This window comes from Psammomys obesus, unplaced genomic scaffold (genome assembly GCF_907164565.1).
Source record: "Psammomys obesus unplaced genomic scaffold, mPsaObe1.curated_primary_1811, whole genome shotgun sequence".
NCBI classification, from domain to species: domain Eukaryota; kingdom Metazoa; phylum Chordata; class Mammalia; order Rodentia; family Muridae; genus Psammomys; species Psammomys obesus.
The window spans coordinates 327,455-341,852 of NW_026596109.1; the positions used below are offsets into that span (position 1 = coordinate 327,455).

General features: G+C 40.8%; 1 protein-coding gene and 1 pseudogene across 1 annotated transcript in view; both read right to left on the reverse strand.

The window, feature by feature from the left end:
- Nucleotides 1–10,925, reverse strand: part of CUNH1orf87 (chromosome unknown C1orf87 homolog) — a 71,260-nt gene extending 60,335 nt beyond the window's left edge. The window contains 1 exon segment of the mRNA XM_055629043.1: nucleotides 10,819–10,925. Coding sequence (XP_055485018.1) covers nucleotides 10,819–10,925 — 107 coding nt within the window.
- On the reverse strand, nucleotides 1,300–1,868 carry LOC129692556 (60S ribosomal protein L13a-like; annotated as a pseudogene).
- Nucleotides 10,926–14,398: the final 3,473 nt, after the last annotated feature.

The window sequence follows — 14,398 nt, forward strand, 5'->3', positions numbered from 1 at the left end:
TGAAGCAGAGCACGTAACTACACAACTCTTCAGCAATTATCTCTTCACTTTAGGGCACTGTTTGTGAGTGAGGTCTTCTATCTACACTGAAAGGATACTGATAGCATTAAACTTCTTTTTGTAGCATAGCTAGATAAGTGGTTCTCAACCTGTGGGTCATGACAGGAAGAACATATCAGGTATCCCGCACGTCAGATACTGACCTTATGATCCATAACAGTAACAAAATTACAGTCATGAAATAATTTTATGGTGAGTGTCACCATTACATGAGGAACTATATCAAAAGGTTGTAGCATTAGGAATGGTGAGAACCCCTAACCTAAATGCCATACACCTCGGTTTTATGGAGTGGGAATGGTGATTATTGCCGCATTATTTTGTTTGATTGAATTAAGCTAAATCAAGGTTATATAAGAAATCATGGATTTAATAGTATACTGTGCAAATATAAACTTACTTATCTTGAATTTTTAACTGAATGTATGATATCTTCATGCAAAGTTTTCATATTACCGCACAGATACTTTTGTCCCATTTAGATTTTAAACAAAAGAAAGACAAAATAGCATAGTGATTATTTTAAATTTGTGATTGACAATACAATATGCCTAAACTTATACATGAATATTTCTGTAATATTTTAAATATTTAATAGTTTTCTATAGTTTCAATACACAAGGGTATATTGAACCTGTACTGGTGAGATTTGTCACAATTAAAAAAAATAATTTAAATATTCTATTCTCTGAAATATATTCAGTGGTGCTTAGATCCATGCCATTCTCTTGCCTAAGAAACTGGCCATTGGACTTTTAGCAGCTCCCATGTCTTCTGCCTCGGCCTGGGGAGCTTTAGCAGTTAGATGGTTTTCACCCTGCAAAGTGGCTCAGTCTTCCTGTGCTTCTGTGCTAAAGGCCCTTCATTATGGTGTCCTGGGCTACAGAATACTCCTCTTAGTTTCAGTGACATTCTTCTGGGGATCTTTTTAGACCTAACGCTAATGAGGAGAACCCACCTCGCAGATGCTGACCAACCCTCCCTGCACACTGCAGTTTTTGTAGTCTAATTCTGTATCTCTGTCACTCTTTCCGTCCTTAATAAAGCTTCAGGGTTGTGGAGAGTAAATGTGTAAATCTCTTTCCTATTGGAATACAGGCTTACAGTTTGTGGAAGTACATGAAATTCACCACAATGTTCAACAATGACTGTTCCCGCAAGACTGAACATAAATATAGCACTTAAACAAAAGTTATTTATTCTGTCATTCGTCATTTTGAGGCATGGTGTTTATTGGGCTCACATCAGGAGTCCATTGGTCTTGAGGACCTCTGTGAACTTGCTGATCTTCTCCACATTCTTTGCTGCCTGCTTCTGTAGCCTCATGAGCTGCTTCTTCTAACAGTGGATCTTGGCTTTTTCCCTGTTTCTCTTCCAGAGTGGCTGTCACTGCCTGATACTTTTACCTGACCTCATGAACCTAATGCCTCAGATAAGGGAAGTTTCAGGTAGGTTTCAGCCGCATAGCCTTCTTGTAATAGGGTGCAGTGGTACCGCTGAGGTATTCCAAGGCAGCCTGGCCTCGCTTGGGCTTGTGGGGCAGCATGCCTTAGAGAGTAAGCCAAAATAGACGGCCCCAAGTTCTGAAGTGGTAGGTAGGGGCCTCAAGAAGGGTTGGTGTTCATCTGCTTTCACACAGAGGCCAGGTACTTTAACCTGTTTCTGTGGAAATTTCCAGAAATGTTGGTGCCCTCACAGAGCATAACCACTACCTTACAGCTGAGCAGTACCTGTGTGGTGACGATGGCTACCAGGTAGTTCAAAAGATGGCCTCAGCCACTCAGTACTAGAACCTGCCCCTCTGCCATCTTCAGCAGCTGCCTGGAAACATTACATGTGTTAGCATTTTTCTAGTGCTGGTGATCTGTCCTAGTTAGCTTGATACAAGCTATAGTCATTTGGAAGAAGGAACTACAGTTGATAAAATGTCCCTACTAGGCCCGTGGGCAAGTCTGAGGTGCATTTTTACTGTTTATTGGTGATCTATAAGGAAAGAACAGTGCCAGCCCTGGCCTAGTGGTCCTGGGTCTTGTTAAGGAAACGGGCTGAGAAAGCCACAAGGAGTGAGCAATTAAGCAGGCCTCTGTTTCACCTTCTGCCTGCAGGTTCCTGCCTATTTGAGTTCCTGCCCTGCCTTCTCACAGTGATGGAGTGTGACCTGGAAACTGTATGATGAAATAAACTCTTTTCTTCCCAACCTGTCTGTGGTTTTGGTGTTTTAGCAAAACAATAAAAAACCCTAAGTAGAATCTGACCCCATGCTTTGATTATACGTGTGTGTGTGTGTGTGTGTGTGTGTGTGGTTTTTTTTTTATGAGAGAATCCTTTTTAAAGACCTGCATATTCTAAGCCATTGTCAGATCTGTATACTTTTTAAAAAGCGTTTCTCATTTGATTTGTGAAAATAATATCTCATTGCTATGTAAATTTCTTCTAATATCATGCAGGATGAAATTTCCCCATATTACCAGTTGCTCATTTCTTCTTTTGTGAACTGCCTGTCTGGGTCTGTTGTCAAGTTTTGAAGTAGGACTGCTCATATTTTTCTTATTTGCTTGCAGAGCTCTGTGCACATTAGAAGGGTTATTTTGTGAAGGCTGTGAGTTACATGCTTCTCAAATAGTGCTCTGGATATGAGTTTAAATTTTTCTCTATTTTGAAAAAAAATAGAGCTATAAATGATAAATTGACAAGTTTTAACAAATGTCTCAATATCTGGGATCTGTAGATAAAAATTTTTCTTGTTATTCCACAGGATGTCATAAACTGAAGATTTATGCCTGTGCCTTATACTAAGTGCCTGCATTCACTACAGCAGTATCGTATGTGTCATTGTGCTTCTTGCAATACCTCACATAAGCACGGAGCCATACAGATGGACTCAGCACAACCCATTGTGACAGTTAATACTGTCAACCTGGCAGGATCTAGAATCAACTAAAGGACGAACTGCTGTGCATGTCTATGAGAGAGTGCCAGGATTAGATGAACTGAGGAAGGAAGACCCAGCATAACTGTCTGGACTGGAGTTATAAGATGAGTGAGGGAGAAGCAAGCTAAGCCCCAGCATGCTCTGTGTTCTTGACTGTGGCTACCGTGTGACAGGGTGCCTTATGTTTCTACTGTAAACCTTCTTTCTGGCTGAGAAACAAAGCAAGCCCTTCCTTCTCTAAGCTCCTTCTTGTCATGTATTTTGTCAATGCAAAGAGAAAATTAACTAACGTCACCACATTAGTTATAAAAAAACTATAAAAAACCTCACCTCCACCTGAGGAGGGAACAGCTTTACCAGGCCACAGAAGAAGACAATGAACTTGATAGACTAGGGTCAGATAGAAGGGATGGAGGACCTCCCCTATCATTGGACTAGGAAAGGGGCATAGCAAAAGAAGAGGGAGGGAGAGTGGGGTTGGGAGAGGATGGGGGAAGGGGCTACAGCTGGGATACAAAGCGAATAAAGTGCAATTAATAAAAATAAAATAAAAATAAAAAGAAGCAGCTAAGAAGAGTGTAAAAGCTTAGGAAAGAATGATTTTAGCATATTCACTATTTTGAACTTGTGACAATGGACATAATAGCATTTTCTCTAATGTTGAGTTGTTTTTTTAACGATTTATTTATTTCTAGTATGTATGTTTTGAGTGTTTGACATGTATGTATATGGTGTGCCACCTGTGTGCCTGGTGCCCTTGGAGGCCAGCAGAGAATGCCAGGTCCCCTGGAGTTACAGCTCTGAACTGCCATTGGGGGTTCTGACTCCTGTGCAGAAGCACCAAGTGCTCATAATAACTGAGCCATCTGTCCAGTCCCCAGTTGTATATTTTTAGAGGATTAGAGCGCGATATTTATTCTCCCCCATACTACCATCCTCTCTTTATGTTTTCTTCTTCCCCATTGTTTAAAATTGAACCCTGAGTCTGGCATACTCTAGGCGGCTATTCCACCATTGAGTTTTATTCTCAATGCTGTAGTACTTGAACCCATCCATGCACCACGCACTGATGCCAGTTTTCTACATCACGAAGTTTATTCGGGGTTTATTTAGAAGCTATGATTCCTCTCTCCTAGATTACCATTACGGCGCCCTAAAATGGTCTTTATTTCTCCTCTGTCCCTCCCAGTTTGTCTATCAGTCGGCAGCCAGAAGCATGTTTTGGAAAGTGTAAACATGATATATTATCCAGCGCTCGCAACTTTCCAACAGTCTCTCATCATACCTGTACATACAGCAGCGTTCCCACCACGGCCCACACGGCACCTGGTCTGAGGCTGCTGCTCTTGCCGATCTCACGCATGTGTTGCTGTTTTACTCTGTGCGTTCAACTTAGTGGCCCTCTGTCTGCTGCAGAGGAAGTCCAGTTGTGTGATAGCTGAACTTTGACCTGTGGAAAATTGCAACCTCTTCCTCTCAAACAGAGGAAGAAGGAAGACGCATGTATCTTTACAGTAAGTTATAGTCTAGTAGGACCATGGCTGCTGGAACACTGGCTAGATCAGCTCCAGCCTCTTACTGCTGGCTAACCCGGAACTGCTCTCACGCATGACCCTACTGTGTGTTTCCACAGACAGGCAGGCGAAATTTGTCTGTTCAGAGAGGCCTTTTGAGAATTCTCTTTGTGTCACTGTGATCCTTTTCTCTTCCTTTGATTGTACTGTGGCCATTTGAGTGGTCACTGCTTGCTTTGTCTGCTGCTAGCATTCTAGGTACCCTACTGATTCCCCAAGGCTCAGTCATCAGCCGGTGCTCATTCATGTCTGTGGAGAGGGTGGTGATGGTATGCCCCATATTACACTGATTTCTGAATCTTATTACTCTAAACAGTTTGAAAAAATACAAACTTTATTATTGAGGATGATGCCAAGGGACAAAAAGTGACAACATTTTGTGCTCTAAGAGAGTTCTGTGAAAAAACAAAACAAAACAAAACAAAACAAAAAACTGAGAAAACAAGGGCTTATATTACCAAAGGAAACTGTTACAAGTGTTTACAAGCTTTCCTGTTAAAACTTTACACACAGCCTTTCTGGTGTCTAGTACTGCTGTCCTGATAACATTGTATCTACAGAACAAAGGGCCTAGTCTCTGACATTTGACATTGGAAGCAAACACAGAGGTCAACTTTGTTTAGGGGAAAAAAATTCTGGGAATACACACATTTCTGTTATATTCAATCTAATACCCAGATTCTCTTAATGTTCCACTCCAGTCACGTTTCACTCATTATAGCTCTGCCGTAGTGCGGATCTTATACTCTGTAACCTTCACCTTTAGTGTGATGGGGGTTCCTTGTACACTGTATCTAGAATTTAGCATAGTCCTCCCTTGAGTACTGAGTATAGAGGAAGAACATATCTCTCTGTGTCTTAAAGCATGCTCAGCACTAACACAGACAAAACCTTAGCATTACCACACACATTTACCCAAGGATAGACTTTTTGATTGCTAGCATGGTAGAATGATAGAATGTTTTGATTGTTAGCATCTTTTCCCGTGAAGGTCCCTCAGCATTTGCTAACTGCATATTTACTATGATGAGTACCTGGTTTCCGTTGATTGTATGTTAGAATGTGTCACACACAAATCCCCCCCCACACACACACTTCCAGGAGATAGAACTATCAATCATTCCATCACCTAACAGCAATTATTTTGATGTGCACTATAGTTTTAATAGTTTGTGCCCTCCAAATCTCATGTTGAAGTTTACTCCCCATTGTGAGATACTGAGTGTGAAAAATATAAGCAAGCTATTATTCTTAGAGTGGGAACTTTAAGAAGTGATTTGGATTAAATAAAAGACTAGAATAGCATCCTGGGATGTGAAAAATAGAATGGAAGGATTGGATAAAATAACATGACTGCACTCTTTTTTTAAAAGATTCTGCCATGAAGGCCATCGGACATATCCCCTGACCCTAGACTACTAGAAGCAGGGCCCAAATAAACTTTGTATGTGGGACTGTGCTGTTAGCAACAGCAAGGGTGCAGCCAGATATCACCTATCTCAAAAGGATGCCTTGTGTCAGGCCATTGTAAGAGAAATGAATCATTAGAATTGATAGCACCACTTCTTTTCATCCCCTTCATTTGGGCTGCAGTCTCATCAGGAAGGGGATGGACTGCATAATCGAATCTGCTTTTTGTCAACATGTGGTGAGCCTCGGAGATTATTGCTTTCATGTTTTATTCTTATACTGATACACACACACACACACACACACACACACACACACACACACACACACGATTGTTTAGCTAAAATTGGTTCCAGTGTTGTTCACAAGCCTCTGGATTTCATTCCCTATTCTTACCTACTCTTTTTTTTGGGGGGGAGATAAGATGAAGGCATATCTTCCTTTCAATGAGCTATCAAAGACTACTGAGGAATCCTGAGTAACATCTGGATGCCATTTGAAAACTTAGGATCTCAGGCCTGAAATCCTTTAAAACAGCTAAACATCGTCTTTTAGATCTTTTCTTTTCTTGGCAAATGCATTGCTCTACTTCACTTACTTAGCTTTCAACATGTACAGGATTTTGTACTTTGTGCCCAGGTAACAGTTTCGCACATAGAACCTCACAGTTGAAGAGAAGAGACAGGCATACAGGAAGTATCAACACAATAAATACGTAGGGGTGTTATGAGAGTTATCAGGTACAGAATATCTGTATTTTAGGAAGATCCTGCTGGCCACACTGAAGAATGGGGATTCTCAAAATAGACCATGTAGGAATCACTTAGGATTTGATTTAAAAAGCAATTCTGGCTTAGTCCATCTGCAGAGGGAGCTAGAGATCGGCTCAGGTTTTCAAGTGGGATGGGTGCTGGCAGTTCATGTGTGACACCTTGAGAGCAAGGCTTCATACAGACCACTAGGGGACAAGAAAGTCAGACAGAGGGTTGATTTGGAAGGCTTGGATGGAACCTTAGAGGGAATGATGCTAGTAAAGCCACAGAAAATTTGCTTCATCCTTCAAAGCTCATAAATTGATCTTCTTGTGAAAAGTATTTATATTAAATAGGTGGTGAGTATTTTTTAATCTAATAACAGCAGTGCAATTTGAATGTAGAAAAAAGGAGTGATGATATATATTTCAATCTTAATTATAACGGCTGCCCTCAGTTATCTTATTTGTGTCACAGACAGCCGTTATTACGGGGTTATTGTGAGGTCAATTGTGTCACCGTTAAGATTACTATGTTTAAGTCCCAATCTTATACCTCAGAATATGATCTCCTTTACATACATATGATATTCAATTTATGTATGGTATTCAATATGTCTATATGAATATAATATATATATGAATATAGTGTTCTCTTGATAAAAAGGGAGATTTGTATACACGTGCAAACATGGAAAAGTCACACAGTATCAAAAGCCAAAAGATAAATGGGTGCACAGGACACGGAAAGCCTTTTCTGGCACCTCTGGAAGAGACTCAGTTGGATGCTCACCTGAGTATTGAATCTCTAGCATCCACAAGTGTGAAAAAATTAATTCCATGGTTTCTGGCACATTGACAGTATCAAGCTCTTACACAGGTCTTGATCTGCCTTACTGTTTCATCTTTAACAATCTTCTACAGAATAATCTCTGCTAAATGTGTCTCTGCTTCTTTTCATTATTCTGTTGTGACTGTCTTTAATTCAGACTTCCCTTTTGATGACACCCCGTTTGTTAGTTTCTTATGCAGATTTTCACTAATTGGTTCAACTCAAAGACAGAAACTTTTCAGATTCAGCAACCTAGCATTAAGGCGTTCCGGAACTTGTGGGACTTGATGGCTGATGTTACCTCAGCAACAAGTAAGCTTTGGACAACTGTTTACTCTAGAACCATGGAAGATTATTCTAGCAAAGCATGTTCACAGCCTTGTGGCAGTCCAGCAACAACAGCATTAAGTTCACAGAAAATCTGTCTGACTATAAAATAATACCACATTTATAGTGTCTTAGGAGCAAGAACTATGGCTTTTATTTTACAATTTACTTTCTGTAGTTTTTTTTAAAATTTTATTTTTCTTTTTAGTTACATTTTGTTAACTCTGTGTCCCAGCTGTATCCCGCTCCCTCATTCCCTCCCCAACCCCACACTCCCTCCCTGGTCTCCTCCCTGCCCCTTTCCAAGTCCACTGATAGGGGAGGACCTCCTCCCCTTTCATCTGACCCTGTTTTATCAGGTATCTTCAGGGCTGGCTGCAAAGTCCTCCTCTGTGGCCTAACAGACTGCTCCTCCCCGCGGGGGGGGGAGGGGGGGTCAAACAGCCTGCCCTTGAGATCCTGTTGGAAATAGTCTGTGTTCCCCTTACTTTGGAAAACTACTTGGTTACTGAGCTACCACGGGCCACATCCAAGCAGAAGTTCTAGGTTATATCCATAGATGGTCCTTGGTTGAGTGTCAGTCTCAGAAAAGACCCTGTGCCCGGATATATTTGGTCCTTGTAGAGCTCCTATCCTTTCCATATCATACTAACTTCCCTTCTTTCATATGATTCCCTGCACTCTGCCGAGGGTTTGGTTATGAGTCTTAGTGTCTGCTTTGAAACACTGCTAGGTAGAGTCTTTCAGATGCCTTTTGTGGTAGACTCCTGTCATACGTTCAATGCACATCCCATTTGTCTTTCTAAATGAGGATTAATCACCTTTGCCTGTGTCTACTTTCTTGATTATCTTCTTTAGGTGTGTAGATTTCATTATGTTTATCATATCTTGTAGGTCTATATAAGTGAGTATATACCATGTTTGTCTTTCTCCTTCTGGGATACTTCATTCAGAATGATCTTTTCTAGATCCCACCACTTGCCTGCAAATTTCATGATTTCCTCTTTTTTGATTGCTGAGTAGTATTCCATTGTGTAAAAATACCACAATTTCTGTATCCATTCCTCCGTTGATGGACATCTGGGTTGTTTCCAAGTTCTGGCTATTACAAATAAAGCTGCTACGAACATGGTTGAACAAATGTCCTTGTTGTGTACTTGAGCAAATTTTGGGTATATACCTAGGAGTGGTATAGCTGGGTCTTGAGGTAGCACTACTCCTAGTTGTCTGAGAAAGCGCCAGATTGACTTTCAAAGTGGTTGAACCAGTTTACATTCCCACCAGCAATGGAGGAGGGTTCCCTTTTCTCCACAACCTCTCCAGCATGTGTTGTCACTTGAGTTTTTCATCTTGGCCATTCTGATGGGTCTTACTGTAGTTTTTAAATCCTTTATCATTTAAATCAATCAAGGGTTCCTCCTCCCTTTGCTTTTAGAAACAAACTGCACTTGGCATCCTTAAAACTTTGAAAGGGATGGGGTTAATCTGCCTTAGGAAGAATAGAAACTAGAGGCGTGATGATGTCTTCCTGGTATATGTGAGCTCAGTGCCTATGTTTCTTTGCTTTTTTCACAGTGACAGCGAATTGGTAAAAAATCTTGAAATGGTCACTTACCTTTCTTCATCTATAAAACTGAACATATCCTGCATAGAATATAAATGCAATGGCAAATATTTCATAGGGTGGTGTTTGTTTTTCATTAAACATTCTACACCTTGAAAGGATATACTTTAGTAACAATAACAGAAACATTTATCAGGTACATGAGATATCCTGGGAGCTGCAAAATGCCCCACATATATTTTTCTTCTTAATCCCCTTGACAACCTACTATACAGGAGTCACTAAATTCCTGCTTTATAGATATAGAATAGAATGCCAGACATATCACCACACTTTGCAATGTCAACAAGCCAGAAAAGAAAAAAAAAAGAGTAGAATTAAAATTCCCATTTCTCTGCCCTGCAGAAATCTCAAAATCATGGACCCCATTCTGCCATGACCACTTCCTAGTCCACTCATGTATGACTAATGACAACATTCATATTGGAATTGCTATTGGGTGACAATACCAGTCACCAAAAACAATTGGTGTTGCTAATCCATTTTGGTGACATTGGTCGTGAGACATTCATACAGAGGTTCTGAGTCAGTTTGTCTTGAGATGAACTCCAGATGTTGTTTTCTAAGTGTGCTTTGGGTGATTGTCTTGACTTTGGAAAGTATTATTCCCTGCAGCTATGTTCAATGGCAGAACAGTGAAAAGAACCAAAGAAGTCATTTTGGGGAAGGCAACTAACTACAGACTTGCTTAAAGAAAATAGGTCTAATTGGAATTCTTTTAAAACCACCAAAACTCTAGATACTGTCATGTTATTTTGTGACAAATATCCAGTTAACTTTAAAGATGTGTGAATGACTCTCCTCAAATATGTTTCATTAACGGAAGGGAAGAAAGACGTGTTGGCTGAGCTCTGAGAAGTTTGCTTAGAGAAGGAGCAAATGCGAAAAGAGTAAGTGAAAACCTTACAAGATGTGATTCGTTATTAATCCCAGTTCTGTAATTCACAACAAACTGACAAATAGCCTGCCTCCTTGTTTCCCTCCCAACACCAAATTACTGCACGTGGTGTATTACAAACTTGACTAGGAGAAGCAGCAATATTCCATTAATATTTATAAGTGTCATGATGCTCATATTTCCCATCTATTTGGAAAACCAGCCCAAGTAATTAAAGAGAACTGGGGAATTATAAAGATAAAAATATCAGAAAAATTGCTCATAGAGTTATCAACACTGTTTTATTTCTACTTTTGCATCTTAATGACTTAATCTAGCAAATATGGCACCTTTAAAATTTCTTAGTTAAAAAAAAAAACAATTTCATTATTATCCAAGAAACACAGTAATTATTCAGAGAAGAAACTTACATCTTTGGCTTTTCCACCAAGTATCGAAAATGTTTACTTCCAATAATTTTCACTATGGTCTCCGGCATTGGCTGTAATCTGTACTGGGTCTTACACGCTGAAGACATGGTCCCTTTCCAAATCTTGTCAGCTTCTTAGAGGTATAAAATAATCAAGTCCTTTCTCTTGATTTCCCACCAGGTAGTTACGGATTTCTTATCAATAACATAAAAAATAACATCAGGACTCACTGGTATTTATCCTGTGAAGGGATTATACAGACAACTCCAGGATGGTGACTAAGTTAAATGTACATGAAAACATCAAGAACAGAAAGATTATTACATTCTGTGATTTTTTTTTTCTAAAAGCAGATGAAATTCTTATGTGAAGGGTATAGTATCTTTGACCTTTGAGAAGTCAAGACTACAAGTCTGAAAAAAATCTTGTTAAAATAGCCCTCTTCAAGCCTCCCCAAATTCAGTTGCTTTATTACAACTATTCCTTATCCTGTGCAGACATGAGCAACTTATTCTAAATGCTCTTTGAAGAGGTCTCACTTCCTTACTGGGGACTTCCATGCTATGTACAACTTGTATTAGATAATGCGTATGCTGTGTGTGTGTGTGTGTGTGTGTGTGTGTGAGAGAGAGAGAGAGAGAGAGAGAGAGAGAGAGAGAGAAAGAGAGAGAGAGAGAGAGAGAGAGAGAGAGAGAGAGAGAGGAACCTGCTGCAATCCTGCGATCTGTTTTCCTCTGCTACAATGTGCGTCCTAGGAAGTGAACTCGCGTTGAAAGCTCAGCCCTCTCAGTCAGGGTAGGAGGTACTCTTAATAGCCCTGACCATCAAAGGAAGAGGAATGGGTAGCTAGAGCTGGCCATCCCAGAAGGACTGCAAAGCAAGCGAGCTTACTGAGTCATTAGGAGACTCCATCCAGCCCACCACAGGCTCTTTGAAGCTGTGGGTGTGGAAAACCAAACAGGGATTTGAGACTATTTGGTTTACTTGCTCCGCAGGTGGACATCAGCCTCGAGACCACCCGCAGGAGGGATCAGTGGGGCAGGCAGTCTTACCGCCAAAGTGAAGCTTCCTACACAGGAAGATCAGAGGTGCGAACGCTTCTCTCTAAAAAGCAACCTGGAATGTAGGCATGGAGCTCGAGCTAGGAATCCAGCCAATCACAGGGCCTGGTTCACCGTGGGGGGGGGGGGGAGGGCTTGCAACCCGGTCGCTAAGGACGCAGAGGCTGTTGCTGGGCTGAAACCAGATTTCTACTCACCAGTCCTTGGGGGATGGGAGTAGGGAACCAGGTGTCCCAGGGTGTGGTTGCTGGCAGGAAGGAGCTGTTATGTTTTGAAGTCTGTGCTGAAGGATCCCTGAGCGTTTCCAGAAGCCCATCTTGCTCTTCTGTGGACTGATGCTGCCCTGCCCTTCCACTTAGACACTGAAACTTGCACAGAGCCAGAATTTTAGACTAACCCAAGCTGAGGGTGGCATGGTTTGCATATTTTATTCTCAAGGTAGATCTCTCAACTCCAGCTTAAACCCTGCAATGTCTCTGTGAAGGAACCTGTAGTTCAATGGTTGTCAATGAACCTTCCAATTCTGTAACCCTTTAATACAGTCCCACATGTTTCTGTGGTGATCCCCAACAACAAAATTACTGTTTTCCTACTTCATAACTCTAATTTTGCTGTCATGAATCCTAATGCAAACATCTTATATGGGACCCCTATGAGAGGGCTCTTTGACCTCCAAGGAGGTCACAACCCACAGGTTGAGAACCACTGCTCTAGCGACTAGCACGCCCAGTGGAGTTTGATTTACAAAGCTTCTCACTATACGTCGGTGTATCTAATCCTCCTGGATAACTTGTTCATCCAACTTAGCTTTCTAGGTTCTTTGTACTGAGTTTAAAGACTGTAAATGTGGATAGTGACACTTTAAGTTGACTCCAAAATGGTATCCTGGTTGTTTCAGTTCCAAAATCCAAGGATCCATCTGCAGCTCCTAGTTTTGCTGAACTTGCAGTTTCAATGAAGTCTCTTCTGCCAGTTGCAGCCAGAGAAGGATGGCCTTACCTCAGAGCCTCACTCTGGAGAGAAAGAGACTTAGGCTTATGTCATGATCCAAAGTGCCATGGGAATCAGAGAGAAGGGCAACTCCCTCTCCCATCTGCAGCCCTGTTTTCACATTGCTAAGCTCTAACGTGGCCTGTGTTCTATGCCTGTCTCAGAGATCATCAGTTCTAGAGACACATGTTTTTCATATTCTGTTCTCAAGGTAGATCTTCCACTCCAGACCCTGAAGTTTCTGTTTGAACAAACCTCTAAGGAACAGAGCACTCACTGGAGTTTGCGTTACTCAGTATAACTTTCCATCTTCCTGGATAACTTTTCCATCCAACCGTTTCTTTGGAATGCTTCTCCCCTTCCAAGTAATTTTTGTGAGGTTGTCACTTAAATTGATCCTTCAACACTACATCTTCCTAGGACTGATCAAACTATTGATCAACAGCCTTTGGAAAGCAAGGAGGCAACTGGTGGAGCTAGCAATGAGAATGGGACTCGAGATTTTTGGTGCATGTTTGTATTAACATATTCTGTCAGGAAACCTGGTCAGCAGAGGGAAGCAGAGCTAAAAATGAAACAAGTGGAAAGGAGAGGGCAGCAGAGAGCCTGTATCCAGATGTGCCTAAAATGGGACTTAGCCATCTCAGACACAGGTACAAGTAAGCTTCACTTTTGCTGAAGATAGTTTGAGATGGACCTTCATTAATATTTTCCTTATCTAAAATCACCCTTGATTTGCTTGAAAGTTCAGATTTGCTTTAAAATCTATATGCGGGCATAGTTAATTCGTTGGATTTAAACGCTAAACTGATGCAAAACTGAAAGGGGCAGTCAATTATGTCCTTTGGCTTTTTATTGACTTTATAGCTTGTACAATGACCAATTTCAATTGATGACCTTGGCAGGATCTCTTTGGCTCTTTAATTAACTTGGTTGTTTTCAGATGAAATTTGACATATATATATGATTCAAAGGAACTTCTGCTTTGACACTTCTGAACCCATGAGCATGAGCTGTCATTTAATTATTTTGTCTGTAAGGTGGAGACAAACAATGACTCAGTATCACATACCAAGCACTTGAAAGCATCCTTAAGCGTGATAGGCTGACAATAGACTAAGTGTTTACCTGTAACAATGAAAAAAAAAAAAAAAAAAAAAAGCACAGTGAATATGTATTTTGTGCTAGAAACTGTGTTAAGACTTTTGCCATCAACACTCCATGTAATAGTCATAACAACTTTGTGAGGACTATTCAGTCTCCCAATTTAGAGAAGAGGAAGCCAAGCTTAACAAAGACACCTTCCTGGAGGGAATATAACTGGGAAGTCAGAAGTGTAAGGAAAGTCAAGGTGTGCCTGACTCCAGGAATATCAGCTCTTCTCCCAGAACTTTCTCATGGGCTCTGGTTGTTGTCATTATAATCATTAGTGTTAGTGTTCCTGTTGTCTTTAGAATCATTAGTGTTTTGTTGGTGGTATTTTGCTGCTGAGATCTACTGCAGTATTGAACAGGATACGGCTATTCTGA